Here is a 27,728-nt window from a genome sequence, read left to right as displayed (position 1 = left end):
TGAATGATTTTTAACATTAGGCTGCAGTCCCATGGCAGCGTTTTGCGTTGCATTTTGTCACTAGACCATGAGTGTAAAAGAGATGCAGATATATGTTTGCTATGTTTACACTCAGGGTCTAGTGTCAAAACGCAACGCAAAACGCTGCCATGGGACTGCAGCCTAAATGTTCTGCAAAAAAAAAACATTTTTTTCAATAATTATTAACCTTTATGTTTACTAATTCCTTTCTTTTCATTTTCCTCCATATATACTATTATTAATTAGATTTAAGTTTTAAATTGAAAGCTCTTGTAAAATAAGAAAGGTTAATAGACTAGTTTAATGAAAAATATATATATATATAGGTATACACTTTCTTTTTTTCGAATTCTACCTATCGATTGCAGCCCACCACTAGTAAACTATCTGAACTAAATTCCACAATAGTCTGATACTTACGTCATTTACATTGATTCAAAAAGTTGAAACCTCAAGCGTCTCAACTCTGTTGAATAGTGACAGACGACATGAAAATTGTAAACTTCCCGCGTAAACTGTGATGTAAACAAAATTGAAACAAATTGCATTATTTTTACGTTTTAGTAAATGTAGTGATGACAATGAGCATTCTAAGCTCGATTGTAAGAGGACAATTGGGCTTGGGTAATGAAAATATTTAATTTTACATTGCATGTCTCTATTTTCTTAAATTATTTTAGATCCCGGTTCTTTGAGGTTATGTTCAAACAAATTTCCTTTGTACTATATATATTATTATGTTTTTCTTTTTAAATTAAAAAAAGATAAAAACAATGTTTCCCATAAAATTTAAACTCATAACGTTTAATGATAATAATAAACTGTATTGTAAAATATTTTTACTTTTATATTATCTGATATTTCATGTATAAATCGAGTTTTCATATATAATCAAAATTAATCAACAATATCAATAAATAAAAAAAAAATGAAATTGAAAATTTTCCTCTTAATGAATGTTAAAAAATTTAAATAATTATTGGCCAATAAAAAGCGTAGAAAATGATTCTAAATAAATACGAGGACACTAATGCAGTAAAGAAAATATTTTTTTTTTTACAAAATTATAAGAATAGTTTTTACTATAATAATAACTGAAATAATTAAAATTAAATAAAATTAATTAAATTGATTTTTCGAATTATGTACAAAAATTTATAATGAGTTCCTCTTTTTTTCTTTTATTTTTTAATTGATTCTTGATTGTCGATAATAGATAATGTTTTTATAATAAAAATTTTTTAAATATTTAAATTAAAAATAAAAAAATTTTAATTTTAAATAAAATTATAATTATTAAAATTAAATAAATTAACAGGTGAAATTAAAAATATTCACTTTAGGAATGGTAAAAAATTTAATTAATTTTCTATTTAAATAATGATAATTTAAAAGTTTTTTTTTTTTTTTAATTTTGAATGATCCAAATAGCTATAGAATTAAAATGTTTAATTTTTTTTATTACAGAGAGATCATCATATTATGACGTGGCTTTACAACGTCTTAAATGTTATAGTGATGATGTTTATCGTGGTGTAACACCAAATCCAGATGCACCTGATTTTACTGCCGAGCCACCAATTTGCGCCTCTCAATTTTGTCCCGTCACTGGTTATGAGCATTTTTTGGCTCTTGCCAATGAAGATGGAAATATTGCCCTTCAAGACACAACGCAAAAAGGCCGACCACACGAACAATTACAAGGCTTTGGGGTAATTTAAAAAAAAAAAAAAAATACTCAATTTTTATTTTATCAAAAAAAAATTTTTAGAGAAGGCAAATAATGAAATTATAAATTTTTTTTTTTAAAGAAGAAAGAATTTCAGGATTTTCAAATTATTGTGTGTTTAATTAATTTGAATTCAATTATTTCCACGTCATATAAATATTAATTAATTTATTAAATATTAAATTAACATTAATTTATTAAATTAAATTAATAAAAATTTATAAAATAAAAAATATTATTTTAGGCACATCGAAATGCAATTTTTGACTTGGCATGGATGCCAAATGAATTGAAGCTGGTGACAACTTCAGGCGATCATTCAGCACGATTATGGGACGTCTCGACGACGGATTTTAAATTAATTCAATCGTTCCTTGGACATACACGTAGTGTAAAAAATGTTGTTTTCAGAAGTGAAGATAATGGTGAGTTGGGTGTAGAATTATTATTTAAAATAATTTGTTCACATATATGTGAAAGAAAAGAAATTTAATTAAATTTTTTTTTTTTTAAATCGACATTGACAAAAATATTATTACAGGCCTCGGGTTATAAGACTTTTTTTCGACTTATTTTAATAAAATGCGACTTTTTCGACTTTTTTTTTTTTACATTTTTTCAAAAAAAAAATTTAACAAAATACGTTTTTTTAATATACAATGCAGATCTTCTTTATTTCAATTATTTAACAAATTTTTAGTTAAAATTCTTCACTAAATTAATTATTTTCAATAATTTTAATAAAATTCTTCAAAAATTCAATTATCTTAAATTATTTTTGAATTAAAATTTTTATGAAATTTAATAATTGTTTGTAATTTAAAAAAAAAAAATTAGCAAATAAAATTATCAAAAATTTTTAATTCAAAAACAACTTGAAATTTAATTATTTACGAAAATTTCAATTATTTTTAATAATTACAGGGTGTCCCTAACGGTCAGGGAAGTCAGGGAATTTTGTTGTTCAGGGAAATTTCTGTAAATTTCTACAAAAATTAAAATTTTTTGTGAATTTAAAAATTTTTTAATCTAAAAAAACTTGATTAGTTTTTATTACCATTTGTTACTACCATTAGAAATTAATTTATTGTTAAATTTGTCAGTGACCATATTTTTGTCCAAAGAAAGCAGAAATAAGATTATTTAAAAGTCAGGGAAAAGTTAGGGAATTTTTTTCTCAATCCTTGTTAGACACTCTGGATTTTTATACTAATACTCTTCAAAAATTCCATTATCTGAAAGCATTTTTCAATTAAAAACTTTTGCAATTCAATTTTTTTATGTGATTTCTAATAAATTCTTCATCAACAGAAATCACTAAAAATTTCTCTTATTATAAATTATTGTCTGAAATTTAACACAATCTTTTAAAATTCAATTATTTTCAAAAATTTCAATTTAAAAGTTTCTAAAATTTTTTTTAATTGAATAATTTCAATTATAACTCTCCTGAAATTCAATAATTTTTAATGATTTTTATAATATTCTTCGAAAATTCAACTATCTAAAATCATTTTTTGCTTAAAATTTTTTTAAATTATTGTATTTTTGTCTGCTATTTCTTATAAATTATTTAGTAACAAAAATCATCAAAAATTTTAAATTAAAACTCACTTGAAGTTGAATTAATTTCAAAAATCAAAATTGTAAATTTTTGAAAATTCAATTATATTTTTAAAAAATGTTATCTAAAATTATTTGATAAATTATTTTTAGTTCCGTAAAATTTAATTATTGTCTGAAAATTAACAAAATCTTTTGAAATTCAATTATTTCTAAAAATTTCAACTTTAACTCTTCCAAAATTATTAATTAAAAAAAAAAAAATTATTTAAAAATCTATAAAACTTGATTAAGTATTGCCTGAAATTTTTTTAACCATCAAAACTAAAAACTATGACAAAATTTTTAATTCGAATAAATTGCTTAAATCAGATTTGAAAAAATTATAAAAATGAAACCAACTTTAAGGTTTTTTTTTTTGAGAAATTTATCCTACTTAAATAAAATTTTGAAAATTTGTCTTACAATTAGTTGAATTTTGAAATACTATTCGAAATAAATTTTTTTGATAATATTTTTTATACAATTATTCTCATTACATAATTAATAAAATGAATTTAATATCTAATAACATTAGTTAATCAAAGTAAAATAATTCATTAAGCAATTAAATTTTGTTAAAATAAAAAAAATTGACTTTTTGTTGGAATATAAATTGACTAAAACTACTTTTTTTGTGGATTCGAGGCCTGAAATTGTCAAACTTGAAAAAAATGAAATGTTTATTTCAAAAAAGAGCGAAAATCCATTATTTTCTTCAAATTCAATAAAAGTTATAAAATTTTTTTTTATTTTATTATTTTACATTGTAGTACTAAATAAAAAGTTTTCTCATCAAATGCGAGGAAATTATGGAACAATATTTAAGTTTAAATTGCTCAGTAAAAAAACTTTTTTTTTTTTTGTTAATGAAACTTAGAGAAAATCTTCAGAAGTAAGTTTACATTTATATTTAAATATAGTTAAAAACAATTTAGATTTTTGGTGAAAAAAAAAAATGAAAAAAACGGATTTTCGTTCCACAATTTCTTTGGTTGACGATAGTAATTTATAAGAATTTTTTTTTAAATTTATTGACGATAAACAAAAATGATAAATTACAGCTGTATTTGCAACTGGAGCACGAGATGGAGTTATTATGATTTGGGATATCAGAGCAAATCACGGTACAAATGCAAAACCTGATAATTCAATTATGAATGCACACGCAACGGGTTCTGGCTCATCAAAGGGACGAAAATCTTTTACACCTGGATCGCGAAATCAAAGTATCACTGGTCTTGCTTTTCAGGATGATTCTTCTCTTATATCGTGCTCAACGGGCGATGGGTAATTTTTTTAAATTCACAAACATATAAAAATAAAATTATAAAATATAATACGTATAATTTAAAATATTATTTTTATTTAAAAAATTGTTTTTTCAGATTAATAAAAGTGTGGGATTTACGTAAAAATTACACAGTTCACAAAAAAGATCCAGTAGCGAAACATATTTTAAAATATAATGGCGGTAGTGTTTTAAATGGATTCACATCGTTGAAAATTTGTCCCTCGAGAATGAAACTTTATGCCAGTTGTCAGGATAATACTATTTATACTTACAATATTTCTTCCTACAATCCAGAATCAAGTAAGATCGTTAATTTCATCATTTTCATATTATTTTTGTTATTTTAGTTAATGTATTTAATTTGCTTCGTTTATTTTATTATTTAAAAATTTCCAATTTCAAAATTAATTTTTATACAAATTTGTGTGATTATTTTTGTTTTTTTTTTTGCGTTTTTGCAGCTGCCGAATATTTTGGTTACGAGAATAAAACGTTTTTCGTGAAAATTTGCCTCAGTCCAGATGGCAAATATTTATTAAGTGGTTCAAGTGATACTTATGCATATATCTGGCGAACGTCTAAGCCCGGAAGTCCTTTGGTTCGACTCACAGGACACGCTGCCGAAGTGACGTGTATCGACTGGTGTAGCGTTGGCGAAACAAAAGTATTTTTTTTAACAATATTCTTTGAAAAAATTTCTCGAAAGAAACATTAATTATTAACTTTAAAAGTCAATTTTCATGTTATTAACTTTATTATTACTTTATTTTTGTTGAAATAAAGTTGAAAATTTAATTTGTAAATTTTTTTTTTTTAGCTTGTAACATGCTCCGACGATGGATGCCATAGAATTTGGAGAGTAGGCTATGAAAATCGAGAGGACGATAAGAGACATGATCTTCATGGTCAAGCGGAAAAAGTGCCTGCCTCTGCTGTGTTTATGCAAAGAACGCCAACAACTCGCAAACGACGAATATCGAATCGCGATAAAACGCCTTCATCAACAAATGGTCGTGGTATGTACTATCAAAAAATTTTTAATACTTCCTGAAAAACTGGTTTCTAAATTAATTAAAAAAATCTATTTCTTTTTTTGAAATTTTTTTCAAGTTTCATTTCATGGAAATTATTCTAATTTAGTTGAAAAAAAATATTAAATTTTATTTAAATTTATAATTTTAAATTAGCAAACTCCGAGGATCGTTTATCACTAAGCTGTGATTCATCGCAGGAGAATAAACCCTGCAATTCACAAAAACGAAATCATACAGAAATGACGAACGGTGGTAAAATTGTTTTATCGCCAATTTTAGAAAATTGTGAATCAACGGCAAAACGTGCACATCTCGAGACACGTGGTGCTCGTCGTTTATTTAGTCCTGAGACTAAAAATTCATCAAAAAATACCGAAATCGATGAACCAGCTCCAAGTACATCGAGACAGGCTGACATTTGTGATATGCCATTTTCACCAACGTCAAATCTACCGAATTTCGTCATTGACGGAACGGCGCCACATTTAAATGAATCGTCACCACGTAAATATAAAGAGAATCTCGATTGGTTGACAAAAATTCGCAAAGAAAAAGAACAAAAAGCCAAAGGCTCTGCTGAAAAAATAACGTCGTCATCACCAAAAACACAAGTAACACCTGCTCGACGTTCAAGTCGATCAAAATCCATGGAATCACGTAGAGCATCGCGAAGTCCCGCTGGACCATTATTGAATTTTTTCCGTTCATCAGCGAATAAGGAGTGTGAAAAAATGGTTCAAAATAAAAATGACGACGACACTACACCCGTTAAAAAAAAATTGACAAAGCAATAATAATAATTTTTTTGCTTTTGACAATAATTAGCAGTATTTTCTTTTTTTTTTTTAAATTAAAGGACAAAAACATGACTAAAATTATTAGTCTTGTTGCATTTATATGTACAAATTTGTTTAAGACTTTTTTTTTGCCTCCTATTCTTTAATGTTTTTTTTAGCAAAACTTCTGTCGATAAGTAAAAAAAAAAAAAAAATATTTTTGTAGAAAAAAGGTTGTATGACGTAAAATGTTTAGGGTTTATTTTTTTTTCCTTTTTTTTATATGAAAGTGTGCTTGTGTGAATAAAAAAGAAAAAGATTGTATGTATGTCATTTATAAGCGTGAAATACTCGAAAAAAAATTTTACGAATAAAAATTGTATTCATGAACGAAATAAGAAAATTTCAAGTATAAAAAAAAAAAAAAAAAAAAAAATGAGAAACAACTTGAAAAAACTGTTCACTAAGTAATAAATTATATTTTAATATTTTATATTTGTGAAAAAAAAATTTTTATAACGAAAAAAAAAATAAAGTTATATATAAATCGTTGGAATTTTAAGTAAATGTCTTTAATTTAGTTTTTTGAAACTTCTTTATTTTTAAAATTTTTTTCTTATTTTTATTTTTTATTAATATTTTTTAGGAAATGTTTTTTGTTTTCTATTTTTATTTGATTAATTTTTGGAAATATTTTGTTTTTTAATAAAATAAAAAGAAGGTGAAAATTACTTACTTGAAATTAAATATATTTTTTATATTATCAACTTCCATTTTGCGGACAAAACATTTTAATAGAACGCAATAATAGTCGAATTTTAACTGGTCTCAACTCAAATTCTTCATTGTCAATGTAAAACATTCGACTTTTGTCATCCTGTGGGTAAATTTTTAAAAGAACAATTTTTTAATAATTTAAAAACAAGAAAAATATACAATTTTAAAATTAAAAAAAAAATAAATAAAAAGATAATAAGAATTAGACAAAATATACTAATTAAAGTAAAATAAAAACAGGAATTAAAAAATTATAAATAAAATAAATACGAATTATAAGGAATTAAAGAAAAAAATAATATATAATAAATAAAAGAGAATGAAGAAATTAAGAATTAAAGGAAAATAAAATTTATATAAAATTTGAAGAAATACTCACGAAAGAATCATCTTTATCTGGATGAAGTTCAATGTCTTTTGCATTGAAAACTTTTTCTGGCAATTGTTTCTTTCCACTGATTCGTCGCCAACCTTCTGTTACAAAATCAGTATAATTTACTGAAGGTGGGCCAAGTTCCAATTTCACACCATTATCAGTATCTTCATTTTTTCGACGAACATTTTTTGTTGTTATAAAAAGTTCCGTTGACGAAATTGGAATTTCTTTGAAGACACCACAATTTTCATTATCCACTTTACTGTAATCCATGTGTTTGTGATCTGTAGCAAAAAATTTTTTTTTTTCAAAATTGAGAAAATATGAAATAATGAAAAACTTTGAAAATAAAATTAAAAATCAACATTTAATTAATAATTCCAATTAAATAATAATATTGAAAATTTAAATAATTACATTAAAAATCTAAATAATAATATTGAAAATTTAAATAATTACATTAAAAATCTAAATAATAATATTGAAAATCTAAAAAATCATTAAAATTAAATAATAACATTAAAAATCTAAATAATAAACACCAGAATGTGCAGTTTTTTGTCGAGGAATAAAAGCATGCCACCATCTTCGTGACGATGTTTCAACAGATGAATTTTGTTCTTGATAGCAACGTGAACAGCCATCACAAGGATCTGAATAGCGAATTAAACCATCGCATTTCCAATTTATATCATTCTTGTGTCCATTAAAAATAAAAGTCACATATCTGTAATTAGAAATAATAAATAAACTTGAATGTAAAACTTTTATTAAAATATGAGAAAAAAAAATTCTATTTTATAAATTTTTTTTCAATTTTTCTCAACGAATAAATATTAAGTTGAGATTTATATTTTCTTAAATAAATACTTAAAAAAAAATTCTTAAATAAATAAATACTTAAATTAGTACATAAATAAATGAAGTTGAAAATTAAAATAAAAAAAAAAATTATTACTTTCGTAAGGAACCCCAATACCAATATTTATCGACTCGAGAAAGCGCATCTCTCCAGGCTCCCCATTCAATGGCACCAACTGCATAAACTGGTTTTATAGAATTTTCCTCATTATTCTAAAAAAAAATAAATTTAAAAAAACAAATTGGAAGAATATTAATATAAATTACCCAATCGAAATGCATTTTTTTAAAAACTATGTTAAAGAGTAAAAATTGAATTAAAAAAAAGATGAATTTTCAAAAATGTAAATAAAAAATTAATAAATTTTATCATTCTAAACAAATACCAATAATTATTTTTTTAACTTTAAAGAATTATTCTAGGTTTTTTAACCCGTTTATTTCTAAATAAATAAATATTTTCTAGGTCCAAAGAAATAATCAAAAAAGTTTTAATTTAAAATAAATTTATTTCGAAAATAAAAATAAAAACTATATTAAAAGAAAATTAATTTGAAAAAAATGCAATTGAAAAACTAATAATTTAAAAAAAAAAACTAAATTGAAAGAAAATTAATTTGAAAAAAAATAGAATTGAAAAACTAATAATTTTAAAAAACTAAACGGAAAGAAAAAAAAAGAAAGAAAAAGTGGAATTTAAAGAAAATTAATTAAAAAAAAAACAAGTATTAAAAAGTTAATTTTAGAAAGAAAAAATTAGAAGAAAATTAATTTAAAAAAAAAACTAAATTCCAAAAAAAAGAATTTTAATTCTAAAATTTAATTTAAAAAATTATACCTCTAGTGTCGTGACTTCAATAACATCAAATAATGTTGTATTTCCCCTGACAATTGCCATTGTTGCTTCAGCAAGTGCTCGAACTTCTGATGTCTCATTATTTCGATTAAACAACGAATCAGCAACTCTATTTGTCAAACCTAATGGTAATACAGCAACGGGACATTGTCTAACATAACCGACATTTATCTGATATTTTCTCATTAATCCTGTAATAACATCGGACAATGTTCCATCACCTCCGGCAACAATTATACCATCAGTTCGTGTATTTAAATTAGCGACAATTGTTCTCGCTTGATTTTCCGATTCAGTTTGAATTATTGTTATTGCAATCCCCGCCAAATGTAACAATGGTTCGCAATATTTTTCAAATAATTTTTTTGCTTTCCTTTAATAAATTATTTCAATGATTAACATTATCGGTAAATTAATTTGAAAATTTTAGTAAATCAAATTATTTATTTTTAATTATATATAATTTTTTTTTTTTTAATTTATGATTTAAAGTAATTCAATGATAAATTAATATTCTTCGAACTGAATAAATAAATAATTAAACAGTAAAATTAATTAATTTGAAATATTAATACATTATTTAATTATGCAAAAAATAATATATAAATATTGTACAAATTTTAACCTTTTTTTGGCAACAGGATTTAAAATAACTGTCATATGTGTTGGTTGAGCTTTTGGAGCAATCGGAATATCTCCATATTTTACAGCTTCTTCGCAAAATTCTCTCATCATTTTTTGAGTTCTAAAATAAAAATATTAAATAATAATAATAATAATAATAATAATAATAATAATAATAATAATATAATAATAATAATAATCTCTTCAGAGATTAAAATTTTTTTTTATATTTATATTAATTACCTATAATTGTCATTTAATAATTTAAATATAATGAATAATATCAATAGTAATAATAAGAAAAATAAATAATAATAAGAATAAAACTATAGCAATAATAATGAAATATATAATAATTATTTTGAAATGAAATTTCCGAGCAACGAATTTTGAGGTTATGTTTCGAAACAATTAATTTTATTTACAATAATCATAAAAAAATAATAAACTTACTCATATGCATCTATCCCATAATTAACACCATAGGAAAATGCTGCTGCACCAACTAATGACTTTTTCCAATTATTTCTTACTGTTTTTAAAATATTAACTACTCTTGCCATTTTTCAACTTGATGTGTCAAGATCATTAGTTTTTTTTTATTAACAAAATAATAATTAACGTAAATAAAACAATTTTAAAAAAAATAAGAAACGTACTTTGTATAATTAGTAATAATTTAAATAATAATTTATTAACATAGTTTTTAGATATTTAAATTTTATTTCCAATGTTTTGAAAACTTAACCTAACCTCACATTTTTTTTTTACAAAATTACAACCGCGCGCATTTACAAATACGATTATTTTAAATTTTTTGTAAAACTAGAAATTTTAGCTTCTTGATGTAAAATACCTATTTTAAAAAATTAAATATTTTCATTGATAAAGAATTTAAGAAATTATAAAAACACAACTGAATACACGCGGCATGAAAAATGCAACTAGCAGACGCTTTTTAGTATTTGCACATTATTTGTGTTATCAGATTTATGAATTAATTTATACAGTGTTTTAAATATATTATATTCATAAGAAAATTATCTACTCGTTTATATATTTTTTCTGTTTATTTAATTTTTATAAAAGTAAAAAATAAATTGTATTTTTTGATGTTTATATTAGCAAAGTGTTTAAAGTATCCGCGGGATTTTGTCTAGCCAATGAAATTAAATATGAATAAATTAAATCATCTAATTGGCTATCAGTTAACAATCTGAAACAAGTTTTTGGAATTGTCAAAAGAAACGATCGAAATATGAACTGAATTTAATTTCTACTTTATTTAAAAACATACATTTAAAAAGACATTAATAAAAAAATTAATTGCATAATTTGTAATTTTTATTTCATTAAATTTAAAATAATATCAAATTTTGTTATATTAGAAAAATATATTTTTTTCTATAGCGGAAATTATTTGAACTACAATTAGCAGAACACGTATTCGTGTGTAACACGTTCCGCTACGTCACAGACGCTCCATAAAAAATCACGTATATTACATTCCCAACTCTGGTCGCGTTATAAAATCACCTTTAAACTCACACATACATACAGAAAAAAGTATTGTGTATACAAAATTTTGTGTATATATAATTTGACGAATTTTGACGTTTAATATTATTTTTCATCGTTTATATAAATACGCATACGTTGTATATTTTTAAAGAAAAAATTAAAATAACCTTAAATAAAACACATTTTTCTTATATAGTAATAGTGAATTTTTTTTTCTCAATCAAGTGAAAAATATTAAATAAAAATCATGGAAGAATCATCAGAAGACGTTTATAGGTTAGAAGGCTCACAAAATGAAACTGGTGGCTTAATTATTCGTAAAAAAGTTTCAGATCATACATTTAAAAAGCCTCAAGCATCTGCATTGGGTCTTGATAAATTAGCGCAAAAAATACGCAATGAAAAAGAAAAAAAATATCGTGCACCTCAAGAGGAAACGCCAACTTACACTGCTGGTGTTAATCGTGAAGCTAGAGAACGTTTGGAATCAAGATTAAAACGACAAAGATTACATGCACCCGAGGGTGATAGATACAAGGACAGAGATCGTAATAGGGAGAAAAAACGAAGTGACGACAGAGATAGAGATCGTCGACGTAATTATAGCAGTAGAAGTAGCAGTAGCAGAGACAGTTCACGACAAACACCAAGATTTCGTGATGAACCACAAACACCAAAATACAGGGCAAAGGTATATAAATAATTCATTTACAAGTTTACATTTCAATTCAAAATATAAATCGAAGGTGAAATTGTGAAACAAAAAGCGAAATTTTTTCAGAAATAAAAAAAAAATTAAAAACCAATTTGTTAACAGCTCAAATAAATTTTGAACATCCTTCTGAAGATGTTCTCCAAGTTTCATTAGCAAAAAAAAAAAAAAAAAAAAAAAAAATTTATTTGATGGGGCTATTTAAACTTAACGTTAAGCTAATAAGCACTTCAATTAACCTTGGAAAAATGTTTTTAAATTAACATTGAAATTGTGTAAATATTAATAATTTTATTATTCAAATTCAATTATTACCCAAAATTTCAATTCAAAATCAATTAAAATTCAATAATTATCCAAAATTTCAATTCAAAATTAATTATTATCAACATTTTCAATAAAAAATTTCAATTAAAATTCAATTATTTCCCAAAATTTCAATTCAAAATCAAAGAAAATGCAATTATTTTCAAAATTTTCAATTAAAAATCAACTAAAATACAATTATGCTCAAAAATTTCAACTCAAAATTATTTTTTATTAAAATTTTCAATCAAAAATCAACTAAAATTGAATTATTATCAAAAATTTCAATTATAATTCAATTATTTTCAAAAATTTGAATTTAAAAGCTTCTAAAATTCTAAATTTCTAAATTTTTTTAAAATTAACTATTTCAATTATAACTCTAAGGAAATTCAATTATTTTTAACTATTTTTATAATTATTCTTTGAAAATTCAACTATTTGTATTATTCTATTCAACTATTCAACTAATTCAAATTATTGTATTTTTGTCTGCAGTTTCTAATAAATTTTTTAGTGAAAAAAAAAATTTTTTAATTAAAAATCAGTTGAAGTTGAATTAATTTCAAAAATCTCAATTGTAAATCTTTGAAAATTTAATTACATTTAAAAAATGTTATCTAAAATTATTTGATAAATTATTTTTAGTTCTGTAAAATTTAATTATTGTCTGAAAATTAACAAAATCTTTTGAAATTCAATTATTTCTAAAAATTTCAACTTTAACCCTTCCAAAAGTATTATTATTTAAAAAAAAATTATTTAGTACTAAAAGAAGAAAAAAAAATTGGAGATGCAATTGCAAATGGACTTACACTTTGACGTGAAATACATTCTATATTACAGAATTGTTACTTAAATGAATTTTCATTGTACAAACTTTATAAAGTATTTATTTTCAGCCGAATTTTTATTTTATACTTCTATTTGTCCGAATTAATATCAGGTCAAAAAATTTAGACGTGAATTTTAAAATTAACCAATTTTAATTTTGTTCTCAACTTCTGATTAGTCAATCAGGGTGTAAAACGGTCAGGTAAAAGTCATGGAAATTTCTTCAATTTTTTGGAATTTATTATGAATAAATTAAACTAACTATTAGTTTTTTCGAAAAATTGTTTACTTTTTTTCCCAAAGCAAATGCAAATTAAAAAGTTGGCCTTCACACTGAATTATTAAGAATGTGATATATCATATATTCATTAAGAAAATAATTATTTACTACTATTTATTGAATCTAATAAATGATTTTTTAAACTTGGATAACAATTAATTAATTTTTTTGCACTGAAATATTTGGTTCTTTAATAAAAATAAAAATTATTTGATACATTTTTATTTTATCGGTTCAACTTCAAATAAAGCAAATTATTCATTAATACAAATAATTTATTATTTAATGCTAATATCCACATTTAACTTATAAAAATTTTTACGGCGTCGAATATTAAATTATCGAATTTTCTATTTAGCAAAATTGTATAAAGTGAATTTTATATTATACAAAATTTTAAATTTACATTTAACTAAAATTCGATTTAAAAGAATTTCTATTTAGCAGAACTCTTATAAAGCATTTTTTCTAATACTTTTTTAAAATTTTTAATTAATATAATTTCAATTTAACGAAATTTATGTCTATAAAAATTGACAAAAAAAAAGAACTATGTAGAATTTTTCTTAAATGAGAATTCTATTAAATAAGAATTATTTGGAATTAAAATTTGTTTTAACAAAAACTTTGTTAATTAAGAATTTTGTTAAATAGAAATTCTGTTAATTGTGGATTTATTCAATGACAATTCTGTTAAGTAAATATTTTGATAAATCGAAATTTACTAAAATAACAATTCTGTTAAAAAGATTTTTTTTCATGCAATTTTTCTTGACATAAATTTTGTTAAATTGAAATTGTATTAATTTAAAATTCGATGTACTAGAAAATCTGTTTTATATAATTTTACTAAATAAAAATTTGATAATTTAAGATTTGACGCCGTAATAATTCTTTTAAATTAAATGTTGAGAATATTTATACGTCCCCAATTAGTTTATTTATTTCACATTAAATATTTTATTTTTTACGAAACTTATTTATTTGGTTTAAATACATATGAAATTAGTGGATAATAGACAAGTAAATGATTGAATTGTATAAAAATAAATTTTATTTGATCAAAATAAAAATTTTTTAGTGTAATTTAGGTCAGTGAAAAGTCAGGAAAATTTTTTCCTATCAGTTGTTAGACACCCTGGTCAATTTCAAAATTTCAGCTTAAATTTTTCTGCCAGATAAATAAAATTTCTGTAATATAAAAATTCGGCGTTTTAATAATTCTCAAAAGTTTGATTTAATTTAAAAAAAGCCACGTACCTTATAAAATTAATTGTAATGGAGCTGTGACCGCTCAATAAATGAAAATGTAGTAGGTTTTTAAAAAATGTTTATTATTAATATCAGGACACAACATCGAGAAGTAATTGGGATGATGACGATGATGATAATGAACCTCGTCGTTCAACTTGGGATCATCCAACACCTCAACTTTATGGCTCTAGAAGCAAAGAATCAAATAGCGTTAGAAGTGAATTTACACCGTCATACAAATACAATTCATGGAATAAAGATAAAAAACATTCTGGTGTAACGCCTAAAGTTGATGATGAGGACAAAGAATATTGGGAGGAAGAACAAAAAAGGTAAAAATTATCATTTTTCTATATATATAAATTACAGTAAACGATAGTAAAAAGTTTTTACCTTTTTTTCCATAATGAAAATATTTTTTTTTAACTCTTCTTTAATATAAACTACCAATTGAGTTTTGCAAGAAAATTCAATTATTGTTCTTTTAGTATTTCAGTATTATTTATCAAAAAATTTTTAAATCCAACTTTCATTCTGTAAGGAATTTACAGTAGGTAATTGAAATATTTTCGAAAAATTTAATTTTAAAATTACTGAAATTAATTTCATTTGGCGAAGAATTTTAGATAAAAATTTATAAAATAATTCTATTTTGAAAAGCGCAGAGTTAAAATTGTTTTTGGAATTAATTAAATTTCATGAAATTTTAAATTGGAATTTTGATAAATTCTAGTTGAAGATTTTTTTAATTTTCTTTAAAAAAATTTTTATAACATTTTTTTTCCTTAAATTTTATATTTTCCTTTCTTAAATTGACATGTTTTTTTCTTTCCCAATGTTTTACTCAAACGGTTCGCATTTTAAATTTTTCCTTTAAATTCTCTTTTTATTTTAGGATTTCTTAAAATTAAAATTTATTTATTATTTAATTTTTCAATTCTTAAACCGTTAAATGCAAACTAATTTATTTATCAAGTTTAAAAATACAGGCCTCGGATAGACTTTAAGGCACAAAAATAGTCGTTTTAGTCGATGTATATTCCAATTCCATTTATCAAATAATTTTAGAGAACATTTTTTAAAAATAATTGAATTTTTCAAAGATTTTTGAAATTAATTGAACTTAAAGTGATTTTTAATTAAAATTTTTTAATGATTTCTGTTATTATTTATTTAAATTATTAAATTTCAAAAAATTTTAGATGGAATATTTTAAAAATAATTAAATTTTAGAAGCTTTTAAATTGAAATTTTTGAAAATAATTGAATTTCAAAAGATTTTGTTAAATTTCAATGAGCCAAAAGTTCTGAACGTTCAAATGAACAAAATATTTTTTCAATCTATAAATTATTAAAAATTATAATGTCAACGTAATATAAAACAGTAAATTAAACAAATATTAAATTAATAACTTCTTTTTAGATATTTAAAATAATATTTTGTAATAAAATTCGTACTTAAAGAAGTTGCAAAAAAAATTTCGTTCATTTGAACGTTCAAAACTTTTGGCTCATAAATTTCAGACAATAATTGTAATAAGAGAAATTTTTAGTAATTTCAGTTGATGAAGAATTTTATTAGAAATCACATAAAAAAAAATTGAATTCCAAAAGTTTTTAATTGAAAAATGCTTTTAGATAATTGAATTTTCGAAGAATATTATAAAAATCATTAAAAATAATTGAAATTTTTGCAAATAATTAAATTTTTTTAATGATTTTGAATTTAATTGAAAAATAGTTTAAAATAATTGAATTTGTGATAAATTCCATTAAAATTATTGAAAATAATTAATGTAGTGAAGAATTTTAACTAAAAATTTGTTAAATAATTGAAATAAAGAAGATCTGAAGAAAATCTGTATTGCATACTAAAAAAAACGTATTTTGTTCAAACATTTAAAAAAAAAATGTAAAAAAAAAAAGTTGAAAAAGTCGCATTTTATTAAAATAAGTCGAAAAAAGTCGTATAATCCGAGGCTTGAAAATATATAAAACTTTTAATAATAATCAGTTTCTTATTTATTATAATAATAGTAGTTTCTTTATCGAAAGTGGACCTTGAAAAAAATTATTTTCGACCTTGAAAAATCTTGAAAAGTCATTGAATTTAAAAAAAAAATTTCTAGACACTGTCTTTGGACAATAACCAATAAATGTTTAAAAAAAAACAATAATAATAATTGAATTTTTTGAAAAAAATTTTAAAAAAAAGTTTTTTCTGATATTCAATTGGTCATCCTGTATTTTGAAGTTAATATCATCGGACTGATATTTTTTGCTCTACGAAAAAATTTATACAAATTTCTGAAAAAAAAAATTACAATTTAAATCGAAAATAATAGAATTTTCGAAAAAAGTTTAATTCCAAAAATTTGAAATAATTGAAATTTTCAATAATTTCCATAAATTAACAATAAGTTTTATACAATTTTCAACAGATTGGATCGTGAATGGTATTCGCTTGACGATGGTGAAGCACAACATTTTGGTGGCGTATCCGAGGAGTATACACAAAAAAAAGAACAAGAACAAGAGGCACGTCGTAAAAAGCGTATTTCCGCACAACAACGTCAAATAAATAAAGACAATGAATTATGGGAACGTAATCGTATGTTAACATCAGGTGTTGTTTGTTCACTTGACGTTGACGATGAACCCGATGATGAAGCAGAGGCAAGAGTTCATCTTCTTGTACACAATGTTGTGCCACCATTTTTAGATGGACGTATTGTTTTTACAAAACAACCCGAACCCGTTGTACCTGTACGTGATCCAACTTCAGAAATGGCACAAACAGCACGCAAGGGTTCGCCTCTCGTACGTGTTTATCGCGAACAAAAAGAACGTCGTAAAGCACAAAAGAAACATTGGGAATTAGGTGGTACACAAATTGGCAACATTATGGGTATACGTGACAAAAGAAAAGAAGAATTGAGAGATGAACAAATTGCCGAAACAGATTTTAAATCGGGACAAAAATTTGCCAAACACATTAGTGATGATACAACAAGTGGTACAAAGAAATATCACAATATACAAAAACAAAGACGAACATTGCCAATATTTGCCGTTCGTCAGGAATTATTGACAATAATACGTGAGAATAGTATAGTAATTATTGTCGGTGAAACGGGAAGTGGTAAAACAACACAATTAACACAATATCTTCATGAGGAGGGTTTCAGTAATAATGGAATAATTGGTTGTACTGTGCCGAGGCGTGTTGCAGCAATGTCAGTGGCAAAACGTGTTTCTGATGAAATGGGTTCAACGCTTGGTGAAAAAGTTGGTTATGCAATTCGATTTGAGGATTGTACATCAAAAGATACGGTTATTAAATATATGACCGATGGTATTTTATTGAGAGAGAGTTTACGTGAAGGTGATTTAGATCGTTATAGTGTTATTATAATGGATGAGGCGCACGAGAGATCATTATCAACTGATGTATTATTTGGATTGTTGAGAGAAATTATAACACGTCGTTATGATTTAAAATTAATAATCACATCGGCAACAATGGATTCAACTAAATTTGCCGCATTTTTTGGCGATGCTGCAACATTTCATATACCTGGTCGTACATTTCCGGTTGAGATAAATTATTCAAAAAATCCAGTTGAAGATTATGTTGAAGCTTCAGTTAAGCAAGTTCTTCAGATACATTTACAACCGCCAAAAGGTGATATATTGGTTTTTATGCCTGGACAAGAGGATATTGAAGTTACTTGTGAGACGCTTAAGGATCGTTTAATGGAAATTGAAACGGCTCCTGATTTATCAATTCTACCAATTTATTCACAATTACCATCTGATTTGCAGGCGAAAATTTTTCAATCATCCGAAGATGGTATGAGAAAATGTGTTGTTGCGACAAATATTGCTGAATCATCATTGACAGTTAATGGAATTGTATTTGTCATTGATTCGGGTTATTGTAAATTAAAAGTTTATAATCCACGTATTGGTATGGATGCATTGCAAGTTTATCCGGTATCGCGTGCCAATGCTGATCAACGTGCTGGTAGAGCTGGTAGAACTGGTCCAGGACATTGTTTTCGTTTATATACGAGGAGACAATATTTAGATGAATTATTATTCACTGGCGTTCCTGAGATACAGAGGACAAATTTGGCGAATACTGTACTTTTATTGAAATCATTGGGCGTTCAGGATTTATTGGCATTTCATTTTATGGATCCACCGCCGCAGGATAATATTTTAAATTCACTTTATCAATTATGGATTTTGGGCGCATTGGATAATACTGGACAATTAACGCCACTGGGTCGTCAAATGGCTGAATTTCCATTGGATCCACCGCAATGTCAAATGTTAATTGTTGCTTCTCAACTTGGATGTACGGAGGAAATTTTAATTATTGGTAAGTTTTAGAAAAAAAAATAAATAAAAATTTAAGATCTTCCTTTTTGTAACAATAATTTTTTTGTCTCAGTATCTATGCTGTCGGTGCCTTCAATATTTTATCGTCCAAAGGGACGTGAAGAGGACTCAGATTCGGCACGTGAGAAATTTCAAATTCCCGAATCTGATCATTTAACTTATTTACACGTCTATAAATTGTGGAAACAAAACAATTATTCGGCAATGTGGTGCAATGAGCATTTTATACATGCAAAAGCAATGCGTAAAGTACGTGAGGTTCGTCAACAATTGGAGGAGATTTTAAAGCAACAAAAAATGGAGGTCATCAGTTGTGGCACCGAATGGGATATGGTGAGAAAATGTATATGCTCAGCATATTTTCATCAAGCGGCACGTCTAAAGGGAATTGGTGAATATGTAAATTGTCGTACGGGAATGCCATGTCATTTGCATCCAACTTCAGCATTATTTGGCATGGGTTTTACGCCCGATTATGTTGTTTATCATGAATTAGTGATGACGGCAAAGGAATATATGCAATGTGTGACGGCCGTCGATGGACATTGGTTGGCCGAACTTGGTCCCATGTTTTTTAGCGTCAAAGAAACGGGTAAGAGTAATATGGCAAAGAAACATCGCGCTGAACATGTTTCGGAAATGGAGGATCAAATGAAACAGGCCGAGGAGGAAATGAAAGCGAGAGCGCAGAGGGAATTGGAGAAGGAGCAGGCGTCGATTAGAAAGTAAGTTTTTCAAAAATTATTCTTCTTTTTTTTTGAGTTTCAACTTTACAGCAATCGTGAAAACTTAATTTTTTTCACTAAAACAGAGATCACAGTTTTTTTTTTTTTTTTTTTTTTTTTTTTTTTTCTCTTGAAAATAGATAAAGAAAAATAAATTATTTACCAAAAATAGGTGATCAAAAGAAAATAATGATAAGAAAACTGATAGTTAAAACCAATTAATGTGCAAAATACCTCATTTTTATCTATTGAAATGGTTATTAATTTAAATTTTTCATCAATGATTAATAAATAGCTTAAAATTTGGGTTAAGGGGGTAGTCTGGTGTTTAGGCCTTTTTTTAGGAGCTTATTTCAGAATTTATTTTTATTATAAAATAAAATATAATCACACCAAATCTTTTTACTTCGTTTTATTCTAATCATGAAGTGTTGAAAAAAATTATAATCGATTATTTTTTACTAGACATTGTTATTTATATTTAATATTAATGTTTATATCAAACAAATGCTGGCGCAGGTGATTTACAAAAATCTGTTCGACCGATTGCTCCAATTTTTTTTTAACTTATTTTTATACAAGTATGGCTGTGGCCCGTACTAGAATTACGCAATTTTAATGATAACTTTTTTTTATTTTTAACTTTTTGTCAATAAAAAAGAGATAATTTTTGAATCTTTTTGCTTATATAGTCCGCTATTTTGTTATTTATTAACAAAAATGTTTTATTCTAGTACGGGCCAGAGCCATGCTTGTGTAGAATAAGCTGTAAAAAAATTGGAGCAATCGGTCGGATAGATTTTTGTAAATCATCTGCGCCAGCATTTTTTTGTTATAAACATTAATATTAAATATAAATAACAAAATCTAGTAAAAAATAATAGATTATAATTTTTTTCAACACTTTATGATTAGAATAAAACGAAGTAAAAAGATTTGGTGTGATTATATTTTATTTTATAATAAAAAAAAATTTTGAAATAAGCTCCCAAAAAGGCATCGAAACACCAGACTACCCCCTTAATTGAATTTTGGATAATTTGAAATTTAAATCAATTAAAATTTAGATAATTTAAAACAATCAATTAATTTTTAGATTGATTGAAATTTTGATAATTTTAAGTTTCGATCGAATGAATTTGCATTTGATTAAAATTTTAATTAATAAATTTGTTTTATTCAATAAAAATTAAAATTGATTATTATTGAAAATTAGATCACTTGAAATTTAAATTAAAAAGATTGCCTTGAAATTTGGATAGTTTAAAATTTGAATTGAATAAAAATCAAATTGATTAAATTGATATTTGATTGGAATAATTCTATTGTATATATATATATATTTTTTTTTTTCATTTAAAATGAAATTGCAAATCTTTTTTGTAAATCTTTTTTTTTACTAAATTGAAGGGTTTTTTTTCAAGTTTAATTTTGTTTTATTCTAAATAAACTTTTTTGCAAATATTTCTAAGTTCCTATTAAGAAAGAATTAGATAGTCAAAACAAAAATTATTCGAATTTCATATTTTCAATAAAAAAAAAATTGTTTAGAATTAAAAAATGAGTAAAAATAATTCAGTAAAAAGGGGAGGAATTCTATTATTTACATTTTGAATCATTAAAATTTGCATTTGGTTAGAAATTAAAAAAATTTCACTCCATGAAACAATGGACAAATTTTAAGTTATCTTATCTAAATCGTTTTCTACTGTTGAAAAATTGTATGTAATTTTTATTAAAATGAAACTTTTAATGGTTCAAAATGTAAAAAATTAATTATAGTTTACATTTAAACTTTAAAATTGTTTTTTTTTTATTTAAAGATCTGAAAATATGAAGTTGGACTAACTTTTGTTTCAATTGTTTGCCTGATTCTTCCTTAAATATATTGAAAATTACTTAATAGTTAATAATAAAAAAAATATTTATTAATTAATTAAATTTATTAAATGTTCGACTTTGTACTACTATTTTTTTAATTTAATGATACATTTTTTTAGTATCATATACTTTTATTTTCTCTTTTCGAAAACGAATGTATTTATAATGAAAAATATTTTCTTTTTACAGACAGGAAATCTTAACTCCCGGTCGATGGGAACCTGGAACTCCAGCATCAAACAGAAGTCGTGGACGATTGGGATTATGAATTTGACTAATAAAAATGATCCTTAGCACAGTATTTTTGTCTTCTGATAGTAGAATTAAATTGAAAAACTTTGAATTTCCTATTTTTTTTCTTTGAATTGTTTGCATTTTTTTTTTTTTTTTTTGATTTACCAACGATAAAAAAATATAGATAATAAACAAATAAATATTTATATGATAATATTTTATAGATATTATCTTTGAGGTGAATTTTAAAAATTGTATATAATTGTATATATAAATATTTTTTCGTAAATAATAAAAAGAGTTAACGAAATTTGTTTATTTTTTTGTTGTAAAAATTTTGTAAAATTTAGCTTAAGTTTCTTAAGAATTTCTATATTTAACGGAATTTTATTTTAATAGAAATTATATTCAACCAAATTTACTTTTAGCAGAATTTCTATTTAACTGAATTCTTATTTAATAAAAATATTCGATCAAACTTTCTTTTAGCAGAATTTATATTTAATTCAATTTTCATTCAGAGGAATTAAATTTTTTTTTTTAATTTCGACTGCGTCACTAAGGGGTAACAAAAATTTATTAAGAAAAATTAAGATTATTTCTATTAAAATTTATCTTAATTGAAAATTAGAAATTTCTTTCAAATCAATTTTATGAACACAAAATTTCTATATTAATAAATTTTTAATAATAAAAATGAGGACTTATTACTTATCCTTCTTTAAGGTAAATTTTTGATTTAAAATTCGATAAATTGAAATTCTGATAGTTTAAAATTTAGATCAATTAAATTTGAACTCATCTAGAATTAAAAATAAAAGCAATTAAAATACTTTCTTTATGGAGAAGAAATTTAAAGAAAATCAGTTTGAAATCTATTAAAATTTTAATTGTAAAAATTTACACTTTATCGAATTTTCAATGAATTTAAAACCGAATAGATAAAAATTTCTATCGATTATATTAAATTTTAATCGTCTGAATTTATGATTTATTAAAATCAAAAATTGACTCTAAATCCTGTAAAAATTTGATAAGATTATATATATATTTTTTTTTGAAAGAAAAGAAAACAATTATTATATACCCGTGAAGATGTTTATTCCCGGAGGTATTTTTTTTTTAATAAATTTTTTTCAGTTTTATCATTTTACAAATTATTTATATGATACCAATTTTATTCGCTACATCAAGAGCATCATAGTCCCTTGCCAAACGAACATAGGCTTTCTTTTTGCCATCAGGCCTGATCAATGTATTCACTTTACTAACATCAATGTCGTAAAGTTTCTTCACTGAACTCTTAATATGATATTTATTTGCACGCGTGTGCACAATAAATACAAGAGTGTTATTATCCTCAATTTTCTTCATAGCCGCCTCCGTTGTCAACGGATATTTAATAATGTTAAAAGCGTCCATGCTAAAAATTTAAAATAATATTTTAATTATTATTCATTTCATAAACAATTAGTAAATATATCATTTTTTTTAATTATTGTCAGTATTGCGTTAAAGTTTTGTTTTCAGAGTTTCTCAAAGAGATTCCCACACATAAATCATCATTTTTTTTTTGTTTCTTTAAAAGGAGAATTTTTAATTGAAATATTTCAGGTAAATTGTGAAAAAATAAAAATTGGAAATTAAATTCACTTACCGATTCCTGTTAGGGACACTTTTGCGGGGATATTTTGGATCTCTCGGCGGTCTGAATGTTTTTGGCCGATGAAAGTGGACTGACGTCCTAATCTTTCGTACACGTGATCCATGAACTCCTTTTAGGATCTACAAAAAGAAAAAAATTTTCTCAATTTTCCCCTATCAATAAATATTTCAAAAGTAGATTTTTTAATTTAATTTCAGTATTGCGTTAAAGTTTTGTTTTCAGAGTTTCTCAAAGAGATTCCCACACATAAATCATCATGTAAGAGACATTTGCCTCTTTTGTTGAAGCGAAATAAAATTTTTTAAAAAAATATTTTAAATATGAAATAAATAAAAAATTATTAAAATAGAAAGTGTTGATTATAAATTAATTTAATTTAATTTAAAACAAACAGGGTGTCTAACAACTACTAGGAAAAAACTTTCCTAAATTTTCCCTGACTTAAATTAGACTAAAAGATTTTTATTTTGATCAAATAAAATTTATTTTGATACAATTAAATCATTTACCTGTCTATTATCCACTAATTTCATATGTATTTGAACCAAATAAATAATGTTTCGTAAAAAATAAAATATTTAAGAGAAATAAATAAACTAATTGGGGTGCGTATAAATATTCTCAACATTTTAATTTAAAAGAATTTTTGCGGCGTCAAATCTTAAATTATCAAATTTTTATTTAGTAAAATTATATAAAGCAGATTTTCTAGTACATCGAACTTCAAATTAATACAATTTTAATTTAACAAAATTTATGTCAAGAAAAATTGCATGAAAAAAAATCTTTTTAACAGAATTGTTATTTTAGTAAATTTCGATTGATCAAAATATTTACTTAACAGAATTGTGATTGAATAAATCCACAATTAACAGAAATTCTATTTAACAAAATTCTTAATTAACAAAGTTTTTGTTAAAACAAATTTTAATTCCAAATAATTCTTATTTAATAGAATTCTCATTTAAGAAAAATTCTACATAGTTCTTTTTTTTTGTCAATTTTTATAGACATAAATTTCGTTAAATTGAAATTATATTAATTTAAAATTTCTAAAAAGTTTTAGAAAAAATGTTTTATAAGAGTTCTGCTAAATAGAAATTCTTTTAAATCGAATTTTAGTTAAATGTAAATTGCAAATTTTGTTTAATATAAAATTCACTTTATACAATTTTGCTAAATAGAAATTCAATAAATTAATATTCGACGCCGTAAAAATTTTTATAAGTTAAATGTGGATATTAGCAATAAATAATAAATTATTTGTATTAATGAATAATTTACTTTATTTGAAGTTGAACCGATAAAATAAAAATGTATCAAATAATTTTTATTTTTATTAAAAAACCAAATATTTCACTGAAAAAAATTAATTAATTGTTATCAAAGTTCAGGCCTCGGATCGACTTAAAGGCACAAAAAAAGTCGTTTTAGTCGATTTATGTTCCAAAGAAAGTCGAAAAAGTCGATTTTTTTTATTTTAACAAAAATAGTTTTACAGATTTTCAAATAAAAAATTTTTTTTTAAATAATAATTTTAGAAGACTTATAAAGTTGAAATTTTTAGAAATAATTGAATTTCAAAAGATTTTGTTAATTTTCAGACAATAATTAAATTTTACAGAATTAAAAATAATTTATTAAATAATTTCAGATAACATTTTTTAAAAGTAATTGAATTTTCAACGATTTAGAATTGAGATTTTTGAAATTAATTGAACTTCAAGTGATTTTTAATTAAAAAATGGTTTCAGATAATTGAATTTTCGAATAATATTATGAAAATAGTTAAAGATAATTGAATTTCAGGAGAGAGTTATAATTGAAATTATTAAATTTCAAACAATTTTAGATGGTAAATTTTAAAAGCTTTCAAAATTGAAATTTTGGATAATAATTGAATTTTAGTTGATTTTAGATTGAAAATATTGATAATAAATAATTTTGAATTGAAATTTTTGAGAATAATTGAATTTTAGTTGATTTTGAATTGAAAATTTTGAAAATAATTGATTTTGAATTGAAATTTTGGAAAATAATTGAATTTTATTTGATTTTGAATGGAAATTTTGGAAAATTTTCTGAATTTTAAAAGAGTTTGAATTGAAAATTTCGTAAATAATTGATTTTGAATTGAAATTTTGGAAAATAATTTAATTTCAAAAGATTGTGTTAATTTTCAGATAATAATTATTATAATAAAAGAAATTTCTAATAATTTCTGTTGATGAAGAATTTATTAGAATTTTTTGGTAATTTTAGTTTGTTAATTTTTTTTAAATTATAAACAATTATTAAATTTCATAAAAATTTTAATTGAAAAATAGTTTAAAATAATTGAATTTGTGATAAATTCCATTAAAATTATTAAAAATAATTAATTTAGTGAAAAGTTTTAGTTAAAAATTTGTTAAATAATTGAAATAAAAATCTGAAGAAGATCTGCATTTTATACTAAAAAAAACGTATTTTATTCAAAAGAAAATTTTTTTAAATTTAAAAAAAAAGTCGAAAAAGTCGCATTTTATTAAAATAAGTCGAAAAAAGTCGAAAAAGTCGTATAATCCGAGGCCTGTATAAATTTATAGTATAAATTATTTATAATAAGTTATAAAAATAAAAATAGAATTTAAATTATTAAAATTTTATTTATTTAAAAAATGAAAATAAAATACCTTCTTTTGTGCTTTCAAAGCCTTTTGTACAGTTGTTGGAGCTTTTCCTCCCTTGGGAATTTTCTTCGCGGGTTTAGCCGCTGCTGGTTTTTTCGCCGCTGCCGCAGGTTTTGCTGGTGCTTGCTTCTTCGCCGGAGCTTGTTTAGCGGCTGCAGGCTTTTTGGCAACTGCAGGTTTTGCTGCCGGTTTCGTTACTTTCGATGTCGAAGAAGCTGCGGTTGCTGGCTTCTTTTCTGTCTTTTTCTCTGCGGACTTTTTGTCCCCAGACTTTGCGCCTATAAATTGAAAAAAAAATTTAATTTCTTTCAATTTGAAAAATAATTTTTCGAAATTTCATTTGAAATGAAGTTGTTCACACATTTTTGACTATCATTCTTTTTTTCCGTACAAAAAAAACGTGAAACACTAAAACGCAAGTTTATTTAAGTTATTAATTTTTTTATTAATCAGGGCTAATCAGTTATGTAGTTACTAGTTATTTAGATTAATTACAAAAAAGATTTGAAAATACGCAATATCTTTTGTGACACGAAAACATAAAGCACAAGACATTTTTTTTGAGGTTAAGTTGTCATGGTTTGTCATTGTTAAAAGTCTACGATAAACATTTTATATTTTTCCACTTACTAAATAAATAGAAATAATGATAATAAAATAATTGTAAGTAAAAAAAAAAAGCTCAATATTTACGACAATAGAAATTGAAAGCAGTTCAACAATAAGAAACAGAATGACCACATGGCAAAATGTGATATTCTGTTTATTTTATTAAAAATGTATTTTCAATAAAAAAGCTAGTGAATTATTTATTAAAAAAAGCATACATGATTTATAAATTTTTAATAAACACTAGATATATTATAGAAATAAGAATTTTATCAGAAAAATATTCACCTGCTTTTTCCGTAGGTTTCGGTTTGGGAGCCATTTTTAGCTAAAAGGAGGATAGGTCCGATCACGGCAACCGGAAACACTAACTACTAAAATCAAAAGCGGATATTGAATATTGAAAATAGACTACGTTAATCAGTTTTTTATTCAAAATTTAAAAAAATTATTCTTATTTATAACTTTTTTTTATAGAAATTGCATTTGAATTAAATGTAAGAGCTTATAACATACAATATTTACAATGGTATATAATAAATAATTAAATAAATAAATGAGAAATGTATATACAAACTCCAGCCCCTGGCAAAGAGCTTTTTTACCTGATCACTCGTACATCGGGTTTAGAATTTTTTTTTTAAACTAAATTCAAATTTTCAATCAATTTTTTTGTA

The 27,728-nt window shown here is 23.7% G+C and overlaps 4 protein-coding genes across 4 annotated transcripts; 2 read left to right on the top strand and 2 right to left on the bottom strand.

Annotated features, from left to right (window-relative positions):
* The first annotated feature begins 479 nt into the window (after window positions 1-479).
* LOC127281585 (protein lethal(2)denticleless) lies at window positions 480-7,007 on the top strand. The gene is made up of 8 exons (XM_051305353.1): window positions 480-645; window positions 1,489-1,733; window positions 1,995-2,175; window positions 4,417-4,642; window positions 4,741-4,946; window positions 5,108-5,310; window positions 5,464-5,662; window positions 5,834-7,007. Exons 1-8 carry the CDS (start codon window positions 597-599, stop codon window positions 6,472-6,474), a joined length of 1,950 nt encoding a protein of 649 aa, XP_051161310.1. The 5' UTR covers window positions 480-596; the 3' UTR covers window positions 6,475-7,007.
* A 177-nt stretch (window positions 7,008-7,184) lies between these two features.
* On the bottom strand, window positions 7,185-10,900 carry LOC127281592 (acylglycerol kinase, mitochondrial). Its single transcript, XM_051305364.1, has 7 exons — window positions 10,404-10,900; window positions 9,952-10,071; window positions 9,309-9,699; window positions 8,568-8,683; window positions 8,152-8,336; window positions 7,613-7,893; window positions 7,185-7,333 (listed from the first exon to the last, which is right to left on the bottom strand). Exons 1-7 carry the CDS (start codon window positions 10,511-10,513, stop codon window positions 7,220-7,222), a joined length of 1,317 nt encoding a protein of 438 aa, XP_051161321.1. The 5' UTR covers window positions 10,514-10,900; the 3' UTR covers window positions 7,185-7,219.
* Window positions 10,901-11,519: 619 nt separating this feature from the next.
* LOC127281528 (pre-mRNA-splicing factor ATP-dependent RNA helicase PRP16) lies at window positions 11,520-22,414 on the top strand. The gene is made up of 5 exons (XM_051305251.1): window positions 11,520-12,162; window positions 14,951-15,189; window positions 17,299-19,244; window positions 19,317-19,989; window positions 22,060-22,414. The coding sequence occupies exons 1-5, from the start codon at window positions 11,719-11,721 to the stop codon at window positions 22,136-22,138; spliced, it is 3,381 nt and encodes a 1,126-aa protein (XP_051161208.1). The 5' UTR covers window positions 11,520-11,718; the 3' UTR covers window positions 22,139-22,414.
* Window positions 22,415-23,180: 766 nt separating this feature from the next.
* On the bottom strand, window positions 23,181-27,450 carry LOC127281541 (60S ribosomal protein L23a). Its single transcript, XM_051305266.1, has 4 exons — window positions 27,340-27,450; window positions 26,446-26,720; window positions 23,762-23,889; window positions 23,181-23,527 (listed from the first exon to the last, which is right to left on the bottom strand). Exons 1-4 carry the CDS (start codon window positions 27,371-27,373, stop codon window positions 23,266-23,268), a joined length of 699 nt encoding a protein of 232 aa, XP_051161223.1. The 5' UTR covers window positions 27,374-27,450; the 3' UTR covers window positions 23,181-23,265.
* Between the last annotated feature and the right edge of the window lie 278 nt (window positions 27,451-27,728).

This window comes from Leptopilina boulardi, unplaced genomic scaffold (genome assembly GCF_019393585.1).
Source record: "Leptopilina boulardi isolate dan_hultmark-lab unplaced genomic scaffold, ZJU_Lbou_2.1 LbouV2_273, whole genome shotgun sequence".
NCBI lineage: Eukaryota > Metazoa > Arthropoda > Insecta > Hymenoptera > Figitidae > Leptopilina > Leptopilina boulardi.
This window is presented reverse-complemented; position numbering and strand designations above follow the sequence as displayed.